The sequence below is a fragment of the Camelina sativa genome, chromosome 6 (assembly GCF_000633955.1).
Source record: "Camelina sativa cultivar DH55 chromosome 6, Cs, whole genome shotgun sequence".
Taxonomy (NCBI): domain Eukaryota; kingdom Viridiplantae; phylum Streptophyta; class Magnoliopsida; order Brassicales; family Brassicaceae; genus Camelina; species Camelina sativa.
Genome location: NC_025690.1, coordinates 25,812,211 through 25,835,391, shown reverse-complemented (window position 1 = coordinate 25,835,391; position 23,181 = coordinate 25,812,211). Strand labels below are relative to the sequence as shown.

General features: G+C 38.2%; 6 protein-coding genes and 1 pseudogene across 6 annotated transcripts; 4 read left to right on the top strand and 3 right to left on the bottom strand.

The window, feature by feature from the left end:
• Positions 3,518 to 7,323, top strand: LOC104793673 (protein phosphatase 2C 32). Its single transcript, XM_010520078.1, has 5 exons — positions 3,518 to 4,013; positions 4,132 to 6,403; positions 6,497 to 6,610; positions 6,705 to 6,969; positions 7,065 to 7,323. Exons 2-5 carry the CDS (start codon positions 4,373 to 4,375, stop codon positions 7,214 to 7,216), a joined length of 2,562 nt encoding a protein of 853 aa, XP_010518380.1. The 5' UTR covers positions 3,518 to 4,013; positions 4,132 to 4,372; the 3' UTR covers positions 7,217 to 7,323.
• LOC104793671 lies at positions 7,486 to 11,442 on the top strand. Its single transcript, XM_010520076.2, has 14 exons — positions 7,486 to 8,059; positions 8,149 to 8,457; positions 8,553 to 8,732; positions 8,822 to 8,957; positions 9,073 to 9,401; positions 9,661 to 9,790; positions 9,875 to 10,006; positions 10,120 to 10,164; positions 10,272 to 10,351; positions 10,424 to 10,520; positions 10,614 to 10,703; positions 10,826 to 10,879; positions 10,980 to 11,045; positions 11,151 to 11,442. Exons 1-14 carry the CDS (start codon positions 7,665 to 7,667, stop codon positions 11,301 to 11,303), a joined length of 2,196 nt encoding a protein of 731 aa, XP_010518378.1. The 5' UTR covers positions 7,486 to 7,664; the 3' UTR covers positions 11,304 to 11,442.
• LOC104793672 (probable plastid-lipid-associated protein 10, chloroplastic) lies at positions 11,324 to 13,147 on the bottom strand. Its single transcript, XM_010520077.2, has 8 exons — positions 12,774 to 13,147; positions 12,567 to 12,686; positions 12,336 to 12,470; positions 12,141 to 12,236; positions 11,981 to 12,061; positions 11,810 to 11,896; positions 11,660 to 11,721; positions 11,324 to 11,577 (listed from the first exon to the last, which is right to left on the bottom strand). Exons 1-8 carry the CDS (start codon positions 12,930 to 12,932, stop codon positions 11,460 to 11,462), a joined length of 858 nt encoding a protein of 285 aa, XP_010518379.1. The 5' UTR covers positions 12,933 to 13,147; the 3' UTR covers positions 11,324 to 11,459.
• Positions 13,285 to 15,899, bottom strand: LOC104793670 (transcription factor 25-like). The gene is made up of 4 exons (XM_010520074.2): positions 15,640 to 15,899; positions 14,857 to 15,383; positions 13,820 to 14,740; positions 13,285 to 13,713 (listed from the first exon to the last, which is right to left on the bottom strand). Exons 1-4 carry the CDS (start codon positions 15,790 to 15,792, stop codon positions 13,470 to 13,472), a joined length of 1,845 nt encoding a protein of 614 aa, XP_010518376.1. The 5' UTR covers positions 15,793 to 15,899; the 3' UTR covers positions 13,285 to 13,469.
• Positions 16,726 to 18,236, top strand: LOC104793669 (uncharacterized protein C594.04c). The gene is made up of 3 exons (XM_010520073.2): positions 16,726 to 16,992; positions 17,102 to 17,365; positions 17,541 to 18,236. The coding sequence occupies exons 1-3, from the start codon at positions 16,765 to 16,767 to the stop codon at positions 18,018 to 18,020; spliced, it is 972 nt and encodes a 323-aa protein (XP_010518375.1). The 5' UTR covers positions 16,726 to 16,764; the 3' UTR covers positions 18,021 to 18,236.
• LOC104793668 lies at positions 18,496 to 20,165 on the top strand (annotated as a pseudogene).
• Positions 21,606 to 23,173, bottom strand: LOC104793667 (B3 domain-containing transcription factor NGA1-like). Its single transcript, XM_010520072.2, has one exon. The coding sequence runs from the start codon at positions 22,724 to 22,726 to the stop codon at positions 21,770 to 21,772; it is 957 nt and encodes a 318-aa protein (XP_010518374.1). The 5' UTR covers positions 22,727 to 23,173; the 3' UTR covers positions 21,606 to 21,769.

Here is a 23,181-nt window from a genome sequence, read left to right as displayed (position 1 = left end):
GATTTTCTAAGGTACTTGTGATACGATCCCAATGATCCGGGTTAGGTCTTTTTCTCGAAGATCTTGATTTGGTAGATCTCTCCTGAGACTTGCTAGAAACATTAGTTTCTGGTGCCTTTTGATTGTCTTCACGGATGGGTGATGATATTTCTTCAACTCCTACTTCTTCAAATTCAATATCTTGAGGCAACTGACTTGGTCCTTCCTGATGCTGCCAACCGTCACTTACCGAGATTGTAACTTTGCTGTATAAATGGTCAAGCAGGGGAATATCACGCAATGGATGTTGACGAATTTTTGATGCTTCAGGATAAGCCTGCAACATATAAAATATCAATAAGAGTGAAACTATTTTTATAAGAAACTAATAAATTATAAAATGTATATTGTCACTGTCTAATTAATTAGAAATTACCGCAATGAGTTGATCCCACCAGTCAGGGCTCATGTCAAGCTCTTCAAACTCATTGAATCCCACCCCTGTGACGTTCTTTGTGACACGTTTATAGATATCATATTGCTTTCTTAAATGCTCTAGCCGAGTTTTAATTTTTTTCCATTGCAAGTCCAAACCAAACCGTTTCAAAAATCCTGCTCGTATGTTCTGTCTTCCCATTTCACTAAAACATGTACCTCTCCAGTATCCTTTATCTTTCTCACCACTGGCTAACACTAGCATCTCATGACTCATTTCATGGGTCCACATAAATTTTGGCTAAACCAACCCAAAAATATAAATAATACATAAACTTCAACCACCACACAAACCAAAAAAAAAAATCAACATGTACGTAAAACATATATACTCATACCTTGCTTGTTGGTTGCACACGTTCTTCTTGATTCGACATGTTGAAACTGTTTACAATATTATTATATGTTATATTTCTGGCTTTGACAAAAAATGTTGTGAGACGTTGCATTAAAAAACAAAAAGGTAATTATAGATGAGAAACAATGAAAACCATCATCTTCAAGAAAAACAACAAGACATCTTCGTACCCTTTGCATCATATATGAATATACACAAGAAATTTGGCTATAAGATTAAAAAAATGGAAGAGTTCCTTTTCAACTTACGAGGTTTGGTGAGGTTTGCTGCTGCAGACTTTTCTCTGATGCGTTTTTTTTAGGGTTAGGTCAAAAATATTATTGTGAATGTAAAGTCTAGGTGATTAATGAGGGTAAAATTGTATTTTAATAACTTTAAAATCATTATGCTTGGGAAATGCTTCATTTAGGAGCATTGGGCTATAGAGCATTTAAAAGCCTTTTATGCTCCCTTTATGCTTCTTTTATGCTTTCTAAACAAAACATGATTGGCTTTCTAAAATCTGTATGCTCACTTATATACACTACCAATCAAGGCCTAAGTCATTAACATATGACAAGAGAGTCAAGAGTGTGTCTGTCTTTGAATATGTTCCTCCTCAATTACTGCCAAAGACCAATTTAGTAATAAATCGGTATATGTAAATGTTCCTCCATTTTGTCGGCATCAGCCAGCCAAGCGCTCTGTTATCTATCTTACGCCGCATGCGCATCTCACGTGGTGGAAATGGTCCGTGACTGGGCCTATTTTAATCAATCGTCACAAGCCCAGTTCACTGTTGCCTTTTTATAAAACTATCTCGTCTGGTCCATTTAGAGATTCCATTATTATTTTATTTATTTATTTTTGACAGCTTAGAGATTCCATCTTCTTCTTGAATGGAAAAAGTAAATTAGTTTCTAATATATATTTTCCAAATTGTATGATTTCTTTTATAAAAAAAAATTGACTTATGTTTGTATTTCAATCGTCATTCGTTTCAATATTGCATTGTAAACGTTGATACAATTTTTGATATTGATATATATTCTAAGTCATTTTTTATGGAGATGCCTGCCCACTCAAATATATTATTGTGTTATAACTTTTGTTTTCGAGAAATTCCTTTAAATACCACTAAAAAAAGTTTTTTTTCTAAAAATACTATATTTTAGTTTTTTTTTCAAAAATACCACAAAAGTTTTTTTTTCCAAAATTATCACAAACACAAAAAAATTGATTTTTAAGAATGTAGAATATTTTTTTTAGGTTTAGGTTGACACATTTAGTTTTAGGGTATAGTTTTTAGGGGTAGGGTTTAGTATTTGGAATTTAGAAATTAATTTTTAGTATTAGAACTTTAATTCAATTATGTGGTATTTTTGGAAAAAATTACATTTTAGTGGTATTTTTACAAAAAAACTAAATTGTAGTATTTTTAAAATAAAAATTTATTTTAGTGGTATTTATGACAATTAACTATTATTTTATCCTGGTTTAATATATGGCTAGACAAGTTAATTTAGTGGATGATTTTGATAATGGCTTTGGTTTTGGATCTGTGGATTCATTGACGCCCCATTAGTAATAATACTAATCAAGAAAAACAAACAAACAAACAATGTGAAACCAAAAGCATAATTTTTCTTGGGCGTTGAAAGAGTTTGTCAGTGGAGTCAGAAGAAAGAAACTCAAAGGTGGATTTGGTTTAAGTCAACAAATTTGTTTTCATTTTACAAACGTGACTCTCCCTCGTGGAGTTGGCCTCGCTCTCTTGCATGTTTGTTAGGCATCATTACAAATTACAATCTTCCAAAAAAGAGATTTAACAAGAAGACATACATCGATGAACCAACCAAGTTGCATGTTTACTGTTTAAATCGCTTTGGTATGTAAATTAGACATGAAAAAAATAACTGTTAAAATATACTAGAATAAAACAGGAAACAGGGTAAGGTAATCAAGATATGATAACATATAAGAAGGAAGACTAACATGTTATATAACATAATTCAACGTTCAAACTATATAAATACAATTAAACACCGGTCAAATCTTCCAATATGAGGGGCAAGATTCAATGGAACCAATAATAAAAAATTGAAGAACAAAAAATATATAAAAAAAAAAACATTTTGGTATATATAAGAAAAAGGGACCCACAATAGAAAAAAAAAAAAAGAACCCATGCAAAGCAAAAGGGTCCATGGATGAGAACAATAATGACGTGAATCACCTGTGTGTAATTTTTGTAATGTGTAATTGTGTATACCTCCAATCATTTGTAAACCCCATTCATATCAATTCTAAAAGCTTTCGTTTTTTTTCCACTTGGGTATGTAAATATAATTCTTGATACTTCACAATAAAAAAATAAAATAAATAACCCTAAAAAGACGGTCTTCACTTTTTTTGCATTTTTCAACGCAAATTTTTTACTCTGTTTTCTATTTTCTTTTCTCCCTATTTTTGATTTTTGATTTTTGTTTGCATTAGTTTTTGTTGGTAGTATATTTTTTTTTTTTTAATTTTTCTTACCCTCCGAAACCATTTGAAAACCCCGAGAAAGAGAGAAGACACAACTCTTTTCTTTTCTTCTCTGCTCACCGATGAGCTAAAAACAAATTAATCAAAGACCAAAAAAAAAAATTATTATAGGCTGCTTAAAAGAAAAATCAAAATCAAAATCCATTGCAGTTTCAAACTTCTCTCTGTTTTTATTCTTCTTCTTCTTCTTCTTCACAGCTTGTGTGTGATTCTACTAGTGTTGTTTTTTTTGAATCTCGGTTTCTCCGTAACATGTGAAAGAGGGAAAAAAACTTAAAAAGNTTTTTTTTTTTTTTTTTTTTTCTTTTTTTGTGTGTGTTTACCTGAAAAGATTGGATCTTTGACAGCTGGTCGTCTCTGCATGGTTCAATCTCAATCTGGGTCTTCTTCTTCTTCTTCTTCTTCTTCTTTTTTCGTTTCTCGTTTCATTTTCTTATTTAAAATAAAAATAAAATAAAAATGGGTACTTTTTGTCAGATTCCCATAGAAATCTAAAGGGGTGTTTTTTTTTTTGCCCCTTGTTGTTGTTGTTGTTGTTGTTGTTACTGTCTCCATATTTGCTTCCGATGTGTTCAATACACTCTACTTGTCTCTCTTTGCCCCTCCTTTAGATCTGTTTCCAGTTTCTGCTTCTCCCATCTCCGCTTTTCAACAGGTCAGATCACTTGATACTTTCTTTGTCTTACACTCTTTTAAATTTGTTTCCTTTTCAAGACCTCTAATTTTGTGTACAGCTGATTTCAAAAATCCAAAATTTGATTACTGCTAAGCAGGTGCTTGCTTGTTTGCTTCCTCTCAATAATGTTGAGAGATTGAACCTCTGATGATGCTTGGATTCTGGAATACGCGTCGAATCTTTGTTGGGTTTTTAAGAATTGCGCCTCTTCTTCTTCTTCTTCTTCTTCTTCTTCTCTTTGTTATGTGCTGTGTTGCTGGGAATTGCCGAGACTCTCTAGAGGTTTTTAATGATGATATTGTGCCTCCAAGGTGTTTGTAGTATTGCCTGAGAGAGTCATGGGAAACGGGACTTCCCGTGTTGTTGGTTGTTTCGTGCCTTCCAATGAGAAGAACGGTGTTGATTTGGAGTTTCTAGAACCTTTAGATGAAGGTTTAGGCCATTCCTTTTGCTACGTTAGGCCAAGCATCTTTGAGTCTCCTGATATTACTCCTTCAAACTCTGAGAGGTTCACTGTTGATTCGAGCACCCTTGATTCCGAGACACTCAGTGGCTCTTTCAGAAACGAGGTTGTTGATGATCCTTCTTTCTTGAATAGACACAACAGTAAAGGTTTAGCTGAAACCACGTTTAAGGCAATCTCAGGTGCTTCTGTTAGTGCTAATGTTTCCACGGCTAGGACTGGGAATCAAATGGCGTTCTGTTCAAGTGACGTTTTGGAGCCTGCTGCTTCGTTTGAGAGCACTTCCTCTTTTGCTTCGATTCCTTTGCAGCCGGTCCCTCGTGGTGGTTCGGGTCCCTTGAATGGATTCATGTCAGGGCCTCTAGAGAGAGGATTTGCATCTGGTCCTCTGGATAGAAACAACGGTTTCATGTCAGGGCCTATTGAGAAAGGAGTTATGTCTGGACCTCTTGATGTACATGATAAATCTAATTTCTCGGCGCCTCTTTCTTTTAGACGTAAAAAGCCTCGGCTTCAGCGGTTTATGAGGAGTGTGAGCAGACCAATGAAAAGTACATTAGCAAGGACGTTTTCTAGACGATCTGGAGGGTTGAGTTGGATGCATCGCTTCTTCTTGCATCCAGAGACTAGGGTTTCCTGGCCTGTTGGAACGGACGGTAAGTTAAATGGTGAAGACCCTGAAAATTGTTTAGAGTGCAACCGTAACTTGCAATGGGCTCACGGGAAAGCTGGAGAAGACAGGGTTCATGTTGTGCTTTCGGAGGAACAAGGATGGCTCTTTATTGGGATTTATGATGGGTTTAGTGGACCGGATGCTCCAGATTTCGTAATGAGCCATCTTTATAAAGCTATCGACAAGGAATTGGAAGGTCTTCTTTGGGATTATGAAGAGCCATCTGTAGATAATCAATTGCAGCCAGACCAGGAACCTCCTTCCACAGAAGAGTACTTGTGTGATCCAGAAACTATCAGTGAGCCGCATTCAAAGTCAGTAGTGGCAGGAAGTGAGGAGGTTATGACTGATAATAATAGTAGCCTTGGAAATCCTGACACTCCGATTGCTGATGGTCCACCTGGAAATTTAGCAGGTCCTGGCAAGAAAAGCACTAGACTTTATGAGCTACTTCAATTGGAACGGTGGGAAGGAGAAGAAATCGGGAGTGTGGCTCTAAACGACATGACCAATCAGGTTGAACATCCATCTACTTCAGGTGGAGGAGCTGGAAATGATCCTTGTACCACCGACCGTAGTGGTGTTCTTGATGGGATTCCAGCCTCGGGACAAAGCCATGGGACTAAAAAATCACAGATAAGCTCAAAGATAAGAAGAATGTATCAAAAACAACAGAAGTCTTTGCGGAAAAAGCTGTTTCCTTGGAATTATGATTGGCACAGGGAAGAAGGGACTTGCGTTGAAGAGAAGATAGTGGAGTCGTCGGGACCGATTAGGAGACGCTGGTCAGGAACTGTAGACCATGATGCTGTGCTAAGAGCAATGGCTAGAGCACTAGAAAATACTGAAGAGGCTTACATGGAAATGGTAGAGAAGTCTCTTGACATAAACCCAGAGCTTGCACTAATGGGTTCATGCGTTCTTGTAATGCTAATGAAGGATCAAGATGTTTATGTGATGAACGTTGGGGATAGTCGGGCTATCTTATCCCAAGAAAGGCTCCATGATCGTCACTCTAACCCCGGTTTTGGGAATGATGAGGGTATTGGGCATAAGACTAGGTCCCGAGAATCACTTGTGCGTATGGAACTGGATAGAATATCAGAGGAATCTCCAATACACAATCAAACAACTCCGATCAGTGTCTCAAACAAAAATAGAGATGTGACTTCGTACCGGTTAAAGATGAGAGCCGTTCAACTGTCAAGTGACCATAGCACAAGTGTGGAAGAGGTATATATCTCTGACAATTTATCTGGTTAGTAGTGAAAGTGCAAGACTTTGGCTCTGGTTTTGCCAAAAAGCAACTTTCTTTATCTGTTTCAGGAAATTACGCGGATCAAATCTGAACATCCGGAAGATGACCAGTCCATACTGAAAGATAGAGTCAAAGGCCAACTAAAAGTCACTCGAGCTTTCGGTGCTGGATTTCTCAAAAAGGTAGAAAACAAAGCTGCAAATAAACAAAATTTCAAAAGCACACACATTTAGACTACTAATTCACTTTATGAATGAATATTCCATGTTGTTGCAGCCGAATTTCAATGAAGCGTTGCTTGAGATGTTCCGAGTAGAGTACATTGGAACAGACCCGTACATCACCTGCGAACCGTGTACAGTCCATCACAGACTGACTTCAAGCGATCGTTTCATGGTGTTATCATCGGATGGATTGTATGAATACTTCAGCAACGAAGAGGTTGTTGCTCACGTGACTTGGTTCATCGAAAACGTTCCTGAAGGCGATCCTGCTCAATACCTCATTGCAGAGCTTCTCTCTCGAGCTGCCACCAAGAACGGTACAGTTTTAACTTCGATGATAAAAGTTTTTTTTGTTGTTGTTAAGCGCTTTAAGCAGCCGGTTAATGTATGAAACCAAACAATTTTGTGGCAGGGATGGAGTTTCATGATCTGTTGGATATTCCTCAAGGAGATAGAAGGAAGTACCATGATGATGTCTCGGTCATGGTTGTATCACTTGAAGGAAGGATTTGGCGATCTTCTGGACAATATTATCCAGAGAGAAAACTAAAATTCAGTAGATGAATTAACCAAAAAAAAACACAATATTTTTAGGGTTTCTCTTAATTGTTTTTCAAACAATCTTTCAATTTCCAGAAGTAAAAAAAAAAAAAAAAGGCCTAATTTCTCTACTTCCGATTCCAAAATCAAAACTGTTCTATTTACGTTATCCAAGCAATGGAATCAGGTTAAAAACTAGATCCTCTACAGCACGCAGAAGGTTTTGACTTTTGACCTTTCGTCGTCCGCCACGTGTGGTGGACTCATAAAACATCTGATCGGTTCAAGGCGCGGCCGCGTCTGAGTCGTTTTGAGCCGTTAATTCACGATTTCGTCTTTATTCGTCTCCTCTGGGCGGAGCTAATCAAAATCCAATTCTCCGAGCTTCTTCTTCTTCTTCTTCAATGGTCACGAGTCTTCTTCTGCAGATGTGTTCTGAATCTCTCGTTTCACCTAAAGATTCAGATCCGATATGTTATCTCTTCGAAACCTCACTACTAGCTTCGTCGCTCTTCCATCTCGATCTAAGCCGTCGTCACCGTCTTTGCGTCGTCGTTTAGTTCGTTGCGGACTTACAGAGGCGGCGGCAACTTTTTCGCCTCTTGATGTAGTCTCCGGAGAGTCGGAACGAGCTTTCGGTAGCTTAACCGAGCTTCGAAAGGTGGAAGAAGAGGAGTTTTCCCCGGCGGAAGACGGACGTGAAGACGATGACGATCGCGAAGAGGAAGAGGAGGGGATTTCAAGTATCCATGTTCCTCGTGAGAAATACATCAATGTCTCCAAGTCTGATCTCGTTAATGGTATTGTAACGACGCTTCTCGATTCTCAAGACGGAGGAGACGCTGATATCTTCCTCCTCCTTTCCTCGTAAGCTGATTCTGAATTGAACTTTGAATATTGCATCGAAGTTTTCTTATTGGACTCTCTCCATGAGCTGATTTTTGGGAACTCTTTAGGTGTTTAGACTCTATCCTTCACGCGGAGCATAAGAGGATTTTAGAACAAATGAGAGCCGATTTCGTCGCTACTCAATCCCTTGAAGAGGTAAAGACTGGTGGTGACTCATCCAGTGACGACGAAAGCTTTACTTCAGGTGGAGAAGTTGATTCAGAGTCAGAGGACGAACTTAACTCGAATGCCAAGAGATCTGAACCTAGGAGTGTTAATGGATATGAGGGTTTATCATTCCCTTTGGCTGATGGGTTTGACATTTGGAACTTTTTAATATCCTCTGGCAAACATGCAAAGAAACGTTCTGCTGAAAGGTATTATCCACTTGGCTAACTCTGTACTTTCATTTGATACAAGATTTGAGAGTGTTTTGAATTCCTGAATATAGCTTGACAATATTCAAATGCAGTGTAATGGCTGCAACCCAGTTCCAGCGTTCTTTCATTCAGCTTCTTGACAATGCTGGCTTTGAAGAGCTTTCAGCAAGGGATTTAGCATTGACTTCGGCTCTGAATACGGATTACCTTCTTACTTTACCTGTATACGTTGATTGGAAGAAGGCGTCAGAGTCCAATGCTATTGTTTTCAGGTACATGTAATATCTTTTGAGGTGTTTCTAGAATGTGTTATCTAGTTCTGTATGGAGAATCTGCTTATGAGTTTCCATCTTCATTACAGGCGTGGATATGCAACTGAGAAGGAGAAGGGTTTGTTACTTGTGGAGAAGCTAGACTATATCCAGTCTAAAGTTCTACAAGTAATCTTCTCTACTATTGCAAAGCCCCTGAGAAAAGTTGGAAAATTGATAAACAAGGTCTGACTCCTATTTACTGAGGCAAATACTATGTTATATTGCATTCTTGCATATGTCCAGTTTCATTATATCAAAAAAATTTGAATAACATTTTTTCTTCCAATTTCATGAGCAGGCGTTAAGTGAGGCTTCTCAAACTCAAGAAATTCAAGATTTATCTGAGAGAATGAAAGTTTGGCTCAAGGAGCTATCCGTTTTTAAGGAATCATATTTCGACCAAACGTCTGATAGTTTCTTGAAAGAGGGGTTCCGTCCAGATTCAGTCCTCCCCATACGGTTAGCAGCACAAAGGGCGGTCAGTCGATATGAGGGGCTTCTGACACCTGTTGGTCCTCGTGCAAAGCTCTTCAGAAAGTTGCTCGGATGGATTGGTTTCATTTCTCCTGCTTATGAAACACCATCTCAGCTAGCTAATGATAGTAATGCATCTGAACCTTATTTAAGGTGCGTGCCTTTTTTTTTTGTCAGATCTTTGCCACTGAATTTTGTTTTGGTCTCTACTTGATGAGTGTGAAGAATCTGTATGCCAATATATGTGATTGCCCGAATGAACAAGTCTGCAAGTTCCTAGATGTGTTTGTATCACTTGTTTGATTATGTCGTTGATCTATTAAATCAAACAAAAATTCCTTGCATCATTTTTTCCCTAAATCTTAGACCTGATCAGAAATTTGAGCTAAGCAGTAGAGTATTCTTCACGCAGGCCGATATTCTTATCAAGGATGACACTGGATGATATATGGAAACCTGCTTCAAAAAAAGCTTGTGGAAATGATATTTGGAAAAGAATGAAAACTTGGATTTCCATTCTTTTATCACCGTCAACTCTGCAGGTATTCGTTTTTTATGCAAATAATAGCACTGTCAAATTTCCTCAATGAATGAATCACTGTTTATTTTTGCTCTTTGGTGAATAGGAACCTGCGTTTGAAGAACTAATTTTGCTTTACACGAAGGATGCGAGTGAAAAAGATGAAAAGAGTAAAGATGAAACACGATCATCATTACAATTAGAGATATTTGAAAGAATTCCAATTCCAGATTTACCTGTAAGAATATTACATCCACATCATGAGTGTCTTCTCATGTCTCTTCTGCCAATAAACTTTTCCCTGTAGTTTTCACCACTGTTTTTTCTTTTTTCTTTCACTGTTGTATGCAGGTAATATTCCCTCACAAGAAGCTTTACTTTCGCGTCATAGATACAGTAAGTGTGGTTGCAGTACAGACTCATTCTTGTTGATACAGTAAGTGTGGTTGCAGTAATGACTCATTCTTGTTGATCTTATTGTTGTTCTTTAAATCTTTTGTTAGGTACGTCTAGATATCGCCAGTATTTTGGGACTTACAGCATACTTTGTAAACTACAAGTTTGAGAACATCTCATCATCCCCGTATGTCTCTTATCCTCTTCCCTTTATAAACTTACAAAAACAAAGAGTCAAGATTAGTCATTTGCTACACAGGTCAGCACTATTTCTTGATGTGATTGCCGTCACTGCTCTGGTAATTTATGCAACACGTGTGGTTTTGGGTTACAAGCAGACATGGGACAGATATCAAGTGAGTTGACCTCAAATTCATACTCTCTTTCCTACTGTGGGTTTTAGTGTTCTGATGTTGGAATTTCTTATTGCATTTGATCTACTTCTTCAGTTGCTAGTAAACAAGACGCTGTATGAGAAAACCTTAGCCAGTGGCTTTGGCTCCGTCCATTTCCTTTTGGATGCCTCGGAGCAGCAACAGGCAAGATCTCCTTCATTTCTCCCTTCTTATTCCTTTGGAAATATGCATGAGTGATTCTATATGGAAAAATGTTTTACTTCTGACTTATGCTTTTGTTCTCCAAATTTACTCACTATCTGCAGTACAAGGAGGCAATACTGACTTATGCAATTATTCTTCAAGCGGGAAAAAATCAGGTTAGACATAACCAGCCACTCTTTGTCTTAGTGCCATGCCTCATTCTCGGATAGTTCAAGATTTTCCGCAGATGCTCATGAATAAACAATTTGCCTGCAGAATATGTCTTACCAAGGAGTTCGAGATAGATGCGAGAGATTCGTGTATGACACTTTCAAAATAAAGGTCTGTAGAATACTTGAACTCTTATGACGATACCACTGCAACTGCAAACTCTTATATATAACAACATTACTAGAACTTGTAGCTAACTCACTAAACCACTTACAGGTTGAGATGCGAGTAGAAAAGGCTATAAGCACGTTGGTAAGACTTGGTCTAGTAACAGAGACACTGGTCGATAGCAACACCAAGCTACAGGCTGTTCCTTGTCCTCAGGCTTATATTTCTCTTAAAGAACTGTGGAACAGTCTGCTTGGTTGAATATATTCCGAGTTCGAAAGAAGCCCAGAAACAATTTTGCTATATAGATCTTCAGTAAATCCCGAATAGGTTGTACATAAACAGAATCTACTAACATAAGGTTCTTCTTCTCTTTATGATATACAGTTAAAAAGCATTACAGATTTGTCTTATTATTCACAGCTCAAGGGGTTGAGATTTTGTAAAGACAAATACTCCTCCTCCTCCTACAGAACGACCCAAGAGCATGTTATTATCGAGATACGACAGGTAATACAATCCACCTACAGATCTCCTGCAATAGAGGAACACCTTTAGCATCCATAGTCATATCTTAGTACATAGGTTTCTGAAAATAAACAAAGTTAATTGTTCACCTTCCTGGGCTGGTTGCGGTTACTGGAATCTGAGCTTTGAATGTACGGATAAACTGCAAAATCTGGAAACCCCGTAAAGAATTATTAGCTTGGTCACCCTCTATAATGAGTCTTGGTTTCCATGCATTGGTACTAGAAAGTGTGTTTCACCTGTAGGCTTAGAAATGAGCGTGGAAGTATTGCAGGTGCGATAAGACCTTGAAGCTGCTCATTGATGTTAATATTTCTAACACTAATCTGTAAGACTTCCGTGTTACTGAATTCGGATTGTTTCTGGCTAAACACATACTGTAAGCTTAGAAAGGCAGACTATCAACTGACCTCTTCAAACTGAAGGTAGATGTTTCGACTAGAGACCTTGTCGAATTTTGCAGTAACAACAAGGGTTGCACCTTCTTGGTCCTGCCGAGGATTCATTTACATAAACTGTCTGGAAAAATTATATAGAAAGGGCTATAAACAAGTAGAGAAGCTAAAAAACCTCCAACAAGCTTGGAAGACTCCACTGAACAACATTCCGAATGATCCCACCGTCTGATTGATCTTTGCACTCGAACTTCTGGTAGATCTGCCCCACCTGATCAAAACCCACAAAGGATTAAAACCGAAACAAAACTAAAGTATCTCTCTGCTTTGTTTGATCAACATTATCATTCATAAGTAAGTATATAATAACCTGAAAGAAGGGAAATCTTGAAGCAGCTTCAAAGAGAACAACAACATCGGGTGCAGATGTATATTGCAGCCTCCATGTTCCATCTAACTTCACTAAATCAATGGCTTCACCGCCATTATAGCCTTCCACAGTCACCTGAGAAGTTTCTACCAAATCCAGAATCATTAAAAAAGACTTAACCTCCTCACTCAACATAATACAACAACAGCAAATTTAACACAATGACTGTACCAGAGCCTCCTCGATGATAGAACGTTGATCAAAAGTAGCGGTGAGTCCTCGTTGAGTGTCTTGAACAGCTCTCAGTAGATCGTGTTTCTTGTATTCTAAGTCAAGTTCAGTGTCGACGACCTGAGTTATTATCACCGAAACGTATACTCAAATAATTTGTTTCAGACGAGCAAAAGAAAGAAGAGCAGAAACGTGCAGAGAACAAACCCTAGCCGTCGTCTGTCCAGAAGCTACAGCTACTCGACACGAAGATCTCTTCTTCTTACTTATAATGTTTAAGCCGTCAAAAGGGTTGACTCTATTTCTACAGACGCGAGACATTGAAATCGGAGGGCAAGAGAAGGTAGCTGACGCAATTCGATCCATTTTCCAACAACCACCACCCGTTGGATAAACTTATCCAATATTTCAGACCGAAGCTTTTACAAAAATCAGATTTTTTGCTCCCAATTTTTTTGTTCTTTTTAATTTCTCACAAGAAAAACAAAACAAAGAGCGAACCAAAAAAAAAAATTGAGGCGATTACTTCGAAGCTCAAAAAAGCTATTCGAAGATTGGTGAGTATATTACTCCCAAAATTCAAGTTTAAAGATAAAAATAACGCATCGCGCGAAATCGACATTTTAATACGTGGCCGTGTTTTGACCTGAAATAGAACCGGTTCAACTTAAACCGAGCCTTTGGCAATTAAAAACTGTCGATGATTAAAATTAATCAGTAACAACTAACAAGAATTGAAAATGATTAAATCCGATTAACCCGAAAATATCAAATCTCACAAGTAGCTCTAGCTCTAGCAGTATAAAAACTAAACCATCAAAATGGCACTGTACAGCAAATGCAAGGGCCACGTTTTGTAAAATTTGAAGCAGTTTTTTCTTCGTTCTCCACTATAAGAGCCATTTAGCCGTTGTTGTCTGGTTGGTGGTGAGCATCATCGCCTTCATCTCCATAGTGAGCCCATGGAAGAATTGACTCTATCAACACAGCCAATGCATTCCTATTTGCCAGATCACGTGGAGGAGGCGGTGGTGCTTGCTGTTGACCTCCTCCCACCATTCTTGGATTAGCCACAAAGTTCTGCAAATTGTCTGGTGGGAGAGTCGGCATCGAATCAGAGAAATCATGGGTTGATAAATGAGAATACCTGGAATGGATAAGAATCCTATGTGATCAGCTCTAGCCATAAGGAAATCATATGTGATCAGCTCTAGCCATAAGAAAAGTTATAAATGAGATTTGAAAACACTTACTGGTTGTTCTCAGCAGAGAAAGCTTCTTTCCTTACACAAAGCCAGCTCTCGGCTTCGGTTCCGTCTTGTTCCAGTGACTCAATTACTAGATCAGCAGCACTCCGAAGCAATTTTTGTACATCTGGAAGCCTCCATATAAGGTAGTTCCTCTCGACATATATGTTGATAAGGTGATCCAAGGACATTATCTTTGATTCATCTGATCGGAAGTAAGAATGCTTGAGTATCTTTGTCCATACCTGATCTTTTAAAGGTACTTTGTCCACTAGTTTCCTGAGTACTGTCGGATGAAGCTTCAAAGCTTGTTTCATGAGATCCAAGGAGCTCGACTTCGAAGTATCTATGTGAGTGGCTTCTGAGGAAGACGAAGACTCAATCTTCTCAAGAAAAACCCGGGCTATTGCAAGAGAATATGAGAAATTTGGGAAGAGCCACAATGAGTTGTCATTTCGGTACTCCTCAGAGAATTGTTCCAGCCACGCATACTCCTCTGCTCTCAAAGCAAAGTAATCCACACAAAACAAAGCGCCCACTGGATCACTCGTGTCCAATGAAAGCAATAATTTGCAGACCTCCAACGCTGACCTATGACAGCCACGCCTGTCCATGTTTCTCAGGTGAGTGAAAAGCGTCTTGAAGAACAGCTTGTTTGTGTCGTGGTTAAAATCCAACCGGCAGTTACCCTGGAACGGCGTGAACATAGGATGCCATGCCCGCTCCAATCCGTACAAGCACTTGCCAATGGCATCTGCAGCCATATCATGCTCACCAACAAACTTAAAGTAGTCCGCCATAGTTATGAGCGACTCGATATGGTAAGGATGGTGTATAAGGACACTTGCAACACCATTCAAATCATGGATAGCCTGTGCAGCTTGAAATGCCCTCTGAGCCTGCTCATATGAAGCTGAATGGGTATATCTGCACGTAAAAAGAAAAGTATCCCACCAGACGTACAAAGTTACAAACTTACAATGTCTATATTCCAAATACACACACCCAACCCAGAAAAAAAGAAAACTGTAAAAAATATTTACCTGAAGTAGTTGTTACCATCTTTAGTCTCTAGAAACTCCATCGAGAAAGATCGATCCCAGCGAGACCAATTCTCCTTTGGAGATATCAGAACCGTCTTTGTGATATTATGAACTCCACGTCTTCCCCCTCGCCCCAGTCTAGAGCTACCACCACCTGGAGTGCCACTCTCAAAGGACCTCATAGCCTTTGAACCATACACTCTCCTCAACTCGTTTTCAAGATTAAGGTACTTGGGATCTATTTCCAAAACAAATCGTGAAGAAGAAGCCATTTTGGAAGAATCAGCATTTGCTTTGGTCTCCTTATCTTGCTTAGAGTTAGCACTGAGACCAAGCGCTTCTAAAGTCTCATCCAAAGAGATATCAGGCTTGGCCACATTGGAACTAGTCTCTTTGTTTTTCTTCGTCTTCTTTTTCTTCGACTTATTCTTAGACACCGGCTGTACATTATCAACATTCTTTGACAGGTGATCCCCCCCATCTTCCTTCTTCTTCTCAACTATAGTCTCATCATCAATCTCTATCTCCTGCAATCAAACACCCCAACTGTTACAGAAACACTTTGTCTATTACCAACAAACAAAACATGAATTTACTGATCATTAAAACGGATAGCTCCAGAGATAATCAGAAACCAAAACCATAAACATCTAAAGATCAAACTTATCAATACAGAGATATATGCACCGGTTTCAATCCTAAAACACGCAAGAGGATAAAAATTCAAGATACTACAATCAACCAAACAACCTAATTGGAGGTAAAAAAATCCGATAGACTGACCTCAAGATCTTCATCATCTTCGTTCAAGAGATCAAACGGATTAATCGAAGAACGAGCTCCCGATTCTTCATCTTCTTCCTCTTCTTCGTGATGAATCTGTTGTTTCGATTCTTCGTGTTCCTGGAGAACCCTCTTAAGCAACCTCCCAGACATGCTCTACTCCTGCTTCGTCTTCTCCCAAATCAAACGATGTCGAATTAAGACGGCGGAGACACCGATTAGATATCTCGACGGTCGATACGCTTAATCATCCCTCGCTTCTCTTGACCCTTTTCGAGTGAGGATAGTGTATCTTTCCGGTTTTTACTTAACCGGCACCATTGAACCGGTCAAACTGATAGAAAAACGAACCGAGATTTGGACGAAAGAACCGGTTTTTACTTAATCCGATTTTTTTTGTAAATTTATATTTAAATCAACCGACGCCGTTTTGAAGTTATACTAATGTATGATACAATTTTGTTGTAGGGCTATAAATTATACTATTAAAGTTCAAATTTGGACCGCATATAAAGGTGTTGATTTTTTTTTATATATATGGAGAATCTGATTAAATTAGAATCCAATGCTTTCGGCTAAGCTAATAATTAGAGTCACCACGAGCAACGCTAATTATCTCTTTGTGATATCTTCTCTTTTACTTCAAAAGTAAACTAATCACAAATTCACTATGATTTCGATTCTCTCTCCCCCCATGCTCTCATTCTTTTTTTTAATAATTATTTGTCCCTATTTCTGCTATAATTTTGGATCATTTCATATCGATAATTGTATATTTTACTACAATATTACTTTCATTTCATGATATGCTTAAAGTCATACCATCTCATCATTACGATACAAAATCATACTCCAATTATTTTCTTCATTAGAGACTTTTTTCGGCTGTTTAACAAAAAGCTAAACCTTTTTCTACAGTTAGTTGATTATAATTTTAAATTTTCACCAAAAGTAGAAATAAACAGAAGACTCTAATCATATCAGTGATCAAAGTGGGCCTACCAGGGTAGGCCCATACACGCCACAGCGATTCAAACCCAAAAGTCCAAAGTCCAAAGCTCAGTTTATATAAATTGCACTCTCTCCTCTCCATCTTCTTCCAGACAACAGAAAAAAAAAACAAAAATGAATCGGAATCTTAGAAACGCCATTGTTGCATTCCTTGCACCACTTCCCTCTATCGTCTTCTACCTCACCTTTCTCCGTAACAGTTACTCTCCAGCTTCCGATTCAGAGCTCTCCTCTATTCATTCATGGTGTTTGAATCATCCTCTTCTTCTGGCAAACCTTCTCTTCTTCTTCAACGTCAATGTGCTCTTCTGGATCATCGGTTTACTCCAATCTAGCCACTGGGTACGCATCCAATATGTTTACCCATTTGTTAAATATTTGTAATTCGATGATCTCTTTCTCAAATGTCAGATTTTTATAATTGATCATTATTCGTCTGTTAATTTTGTAGATGATCGATGTGTATTGGACTGTGATACCAGTAATGCTGGTTCATTACTTCGCTTCTCATCCATTGGGACAATACAACAAGTGGAGATCCACGATTGTCATTATCCTGACATGGGTTTGGAGTATTCGGTTGACTCATAACTACTTCCGGCGGGAAAATTGGGAATGGGGTGCTAGAGAAGACTGGAGGTTCAACGACTTACGGAAACAGTATGGGAAACACTGGTGGTGGCTCTCCTTCTTCTCTGTCTACGTTTCGCAGCAGGTACATTGCCTACCACCTGTTCGATGAATTGCCTCAAAGAGCAAGTTTTTAATCTAGTCTAGCTTATCTGCCTTTATATGGATGATTTAGAGGAAAGTAGATTCTTTTTGGTTATAAGGCTTAGTTATATGCTTTTTGTTTCTCATTAAGCTTCTTTTTTCCAAACTTTTCTCAGATCTTCCTCATTGGGATATGTCTACCTTTATATGTCATCCATTTCGTTGATGCGCCACTAAACATCTGGGACTTCGTTTCCTCGGCTATCTGTTTGACGGGTATTGTCATGGCATACTACGCAGACACACAGCTTCACGAGTTTGTAACCGGAAACCAAAAACTCAAGGAGCAAGGAAAGCCTAAAATCCCCAATCTTGACACCGGTCTGTGGCGTTACTCTAGACATCCTAATTACTTGGGAGAGCAATTGTGGTGGTGGGGATTAGTTATATTTGCTTGGAACCTTGGTCAAGGATGGACTTTGGTAGGTGCGTTGGTTAATACTTTGTGTTTGGTCTATGTAACAATCCTTGTTGAGCGTCGGATGGTGAAACAGCAATACAGAGCTGAAGCTTATAGAGCGTATCAGAAGACAACCTCGGTGTGGATTCCATGGTTCAAATCTCATGATGTTGCTACTAAAGACAAGAATACTTGAAGGGAAGCTTTGATTAGTTTGTTTCAATAGAGATCCTTAGCTGTGTATTATAAGCATTGTTTGGTGTGTTTTTTTTCCTCTCATTTTATTTCATTGGTTATGTTTTCTTTGGTCTGTGTGTAAATTTGCATTAAAAATGGGTTTTTCTTTTGTCTATTTGGGCTTTGTCATGTCTAGTAATCAATCGTACTAGTTATTTTTTATCTATACTGAATATTCATGAATTGATTTCTTTTCAGAAAATCACGAAAATAAAATAAAAACAGGTTTTTCTCGTTTGATATAATATATTTCGTCAACAACAAACCAAAAGCATATGCCAAAATGGTTAGATATTGATAAAATTTTGTAGAATATACCATTAGAATAAAATACAGTTGAAGCTATCGTATCTTTCGGGAAATATCAAATCTTAATCACTACCTATAAGAACAGGGTGCAACCTAAGACAAATACATTAGTCCTCGTTCTCATATCCAGTTTCATTATAGTCACAAACCTAATTCAATGGAGGAAACTGGGAGGAGATTTGTTTTATCCTCTGTTTTAAGTGTCTCTTTGATTTGCTTATGTCTTTCAACATGTCACGTTTCTGCTTACCCCTTCGGTCCAAGGCAGCTCCGATTTAACACTGATGGTCGGTTCAAGATACTGCAAATTTCAGATTTGCACTACGGTTTTGGCAAAGAGACGCCATGCTCCGACGTAGCACCAGCAGAAATGCCTTACTGCTCTGATCTCAACTCCACCGCCTTTTTACAGCGAACTATCGCCTCCGAGAAGCCCGATCTCATCGTCTTCTCCGGTACAAAAAAAAAATTTATATTATGTAACACAAATTTTTTTTTCGGTTCAAGAACTTATAATGATGTTGTTTTATTCTGTAACGCAGGAGATAATGTATATGGACTATGCGAGACAAGTGACGTGGCAAAATCGATGGATAGGGCATTTGCTCCTGCGATCGAATCGGGGATTCCATGGGTAGCCATTTTGGGAAATCACGACCAAGAATCCGACATGACTAGAGAATCACTGATGAAATACATAGTCAAACTCCCAAACTCGTTGTCTCAAGTAAACCCTCCCGATGCTTGGCTATACCAAATCGATGGTTTCGGTAATTACAATCTAAAAGTAGAGGGTCCTTTTGGGTCTCCTCTCTTCTTCAAATCCGTTCTCAATCTTTATATGCTCGACGGTGGATCTTACACGGATCTCAAGGGTTTTATTTACAAATACGATTGGGTCAAAACCTCTCAGCAAAATTGGTATGAACAAACTTCTAAATGGCTCGAGATGGAACACAAGGGGTGGCCTTTCCCTCAGAACGGTACCGCGCCGGGGTTGGTTTACCTCCACATTCCGATGCCGGAGTTTTCATTGTTCAACAAATCAACGGAGATGACTGGAGTGAGACAAGAAGAGACATGTGCTCCACCTATCAACTCTGGTTTCTTTACCAAACTTGTCGAACGAGGTGAAGTAAAAGGTGTTTTCAGTGGTCACGACCACGTCAACGACTTCTGTGCCGAACTACATGGAATCAATCTCTGTTACGCTGGCGGTGCCGGGTAACTAGCTTGTGTCGCACGCTATATATATCTCACTTATAACCCCTTACTTATAACACACGCTTTTATCTGTTTTAGGTATCATGGGTATGGAAAGGTTGGTTGGGCTAGGAGAGTAAGAATGTCGAAGCTCAGCTTGAGAAGAGTAAGTATGGATATTGGGGAGCTGTTGATACAATCAAAACTTGGAAACGGCTCGATGATAAGAATCATTCTTTGATTGATACTCAACTTCTCTGGTCCAAGAACACAAGTAAGTAAATCTCAGGTCATCTATAAAACATTCAACTTAAATCTCAGATCTTAATTTGGAGCTTTTTTCTTTTTGCAGCGGATGATATTAATATTGGGTTTAGTTGCCCTACTATACCACAGCACTAGTCATGCAGTGACCGGAGTGTTTGTAGAGTGATAGGGGTTTTTTTTTTTCTTTAATTATTTATTTATGATTTACTATTTCCATATTTTGTTTAGCATTAAAAACAAAAAAAAGGCAACTCAGCATAATCTTATCTGTTACATTCATTTGATTTTTCTCAATAGTTTGATCTATAAACGTGTGAGTCGTCAGTTGGGCACGCTTCTGTAAATTTAATAATATTCGGCAATGATTATAAATAGTTTACAATGTAGGGACTGGGTAAGAAATATTGGAATCAGGTAGAAAGCAAAACTTGAATTTCACATTCCTATTACTCGTTGGAAACGCCGAGACGTTGGCATATTTCGATTTTTTTTTTTTTTTTTTGTGAGTTTTTAAGGCCAACGAGTCGACAAAATCCCAATTCGCCTCCAATTAGCTAGGGTTCCAGTTTGTGATAACTAGTTTCAGATAATTTTCATTCACGAGAGATTTGATGTAAACATATCACCAAAAAAAATCGTTTGCAAACCTATAGTATGATTGTATGAATTGAGTTAGCTATACTATATAAAACCCTAAAACTAAAGTTTAATTTGAGATTTAGGATGAATGTATGCGTTTATAACTTTATGACAACACCATAATCATAATATATATAGGTCATAATTACATATAATTAGATGCTAGCTAAGCTATAAGGTACACACATGTGATATATAATACTAGATGCTTGTATAAATCTACATAGCATGATACATTTAACGTATGTGTATAAACATAACAGTATATATTTACATTACATGTGTCTCTGCAATGTACTGTATGCGTTGTGTAATATACTTCAGAGTTCAGACCAAGAGACCAAAAGAGTATCCAAAATAAAAAGCATAACTGACCACAAAATAATTATATATTTTAAATTTCCTCATTGTATAGCCTCTAACTTTTGTTAATATGCTCATAAATTAACTAAAGGCATCAGAAAATATATGTGAAAACAGATGTTACCTTTTTCAATCGCCCCAAGATGAGGAAAAAAAAGGGAAGAAGAAAGAAGCTCTTCTCTTTTTGCTAATGTAGACATCACAATGATATAAAGAAACAAGATTTTTTTTATTATTGTTTTGTCACTGCCCATCTCCTGCAACTCTGCCTAACTAATATCCAGCAATAGCTTCAGAAAAAGCAGCAGCAGCAGCCATATTTAGTAACCAAACATAGAAACCCATCACCAAAATTAATTGCAGGGACAATAATTAATGATACACATATATAAATACAAAATGCAACACACACATATATATATAGAGACAATTCACTTTTCTAAGACAGCCCATCAAACTCTGAAACTTTCTGACCACAGAGACATACAAGAGAGACATGGGTTTATACTGATCCCAATCCTAGTTCATGTCGTCTCTTCTTATAATATCTCACTTATTTGTACCCAATGTTTCCTACTCTATACAGACTTACAATCTTATTACTTACCCTATGATCTGTTTTGCCAAATGTAAAAATACTCCATTGATATATAATTGAGAGAAACGAAGAAACAAAAAAAAAAGACTTACAAATGCTAGAACTACTTCATATATCTATTCATACACACAATCAACATTTTCAAGAACACTTGTACTATCCGAATCCATAAATTTTCACTATTATTAGAACATATATCATCAATTGATCTCCAATAATTTTTTCAATGAAATCAATGCATTATAACGTCATATAAAAATATATATATATATATATGTAGAATTATGTGTACTTTTCCAAGATATACCAACTAATATAATCATCGTAAATTATTGATCCAAATCAAAAGACAACGAAGACTTTCCTTTCTTAGAGAAGTGATCATCTTCAGTGTTGCTTCCAAGTCTCAGCTGGAACAAAGAGGGAGATGAAGAAGCACCACCGCCACGTGGCAAACTCCCACCGGAAGATGATGATTCCTCCTCCGTGCTGTTGGTCGTCATTCCACTATCGGCACATTCCATATCAACTCCGAAAAGCCTCAGTCTCTTCCCGGCAGTTCCAACAAGTCCTTGATTAGCTCTTCCGTGCATCATCACCGGCACAGATTCGATCACTAGCGGATCAGCCCCCACCGCCGCAGAACTACTGACCCTCTGGTCCACTGACCTGACGAAATAACCATATCCAAACTCTCTCGGGATTTGATGATAATTGTAACCACCACCGTGATGATGATGATGACGTTGCTGCTGATGGTTATAGAGATTGTAACTTGTAGAAGGGAAACTGTAAAACCTAGGGAACATAGCTCCGGCGGAGAAGTGAGGATGATGGTCAGGGACTTTAGGTCGTCTCCTCCAGTCAATAAACAAACGACTGTCTCTCCCTGAATCTCCGACACATCTTTGGAAAGAGACAATATCTCCGGCATCAAGCTTCTTGTCTTTAACGAATCTGCTCCAACCTTTGGTCATGACATAGCTTTGACTACTGTTCCAGTAAGAGTAACGGAACCTCCAAGATTTGCCTGTGAGATCTTCGAAGTTTAAAAGCAAACCTTTCTCGTTTGAGGATGAATCTAATGGGAAGAATCTCTCTGCGTGTTGCTTTGGGATCACAAGTCTGTTTAGCTTCCCAACATCACTTGGAGTCACCACTTTGTCAAACATGTGCTCTCTCTCTACTACTTCTCTAGCTCCTTCTCCTTCTTGCAAAGGCTTCTTCTCTTCTTCGTCTTCTTCTTCTTCATCTCCATCTCTTGAAAGAGACAGATTCGTCATCATCTTTAGAATTTTCAGATCTCTCTTGAAGATGTGACCAAGAAATGGGTTTTATTATAAGGATGGATTTCGATGGCTTCCTAAGGGGTGTCTTTGGAATTGAGAAGGGAGGAGAGAAGCAAAAACCCTAAAAATTGGAAGGAGAGGAGGAGAATTGGAGGGGGAAAAAGATTTGATTGACCTAATTATACATAAATAGAAAGTGGGTTTAGCCTAACTTCACTGATCATCAGCACCACCTATCTCTCCTCTCCTCTTCTCTATCTCTATCTCTATCTTTTACTGTTTCAAGCAGTACTTATAGCTCTTTGAAATTGAGGGGAAAAGGAAAAAGAGTCTCAAGATTTTTAGAAGAACAGAAAAATCATCAATGTTATAATGTTATGATGAGAATGATGGAGATATGGGCAAGAGAACCAATTTAGAGGGACCCATGAATAAATCTGGTTCAGTTCATG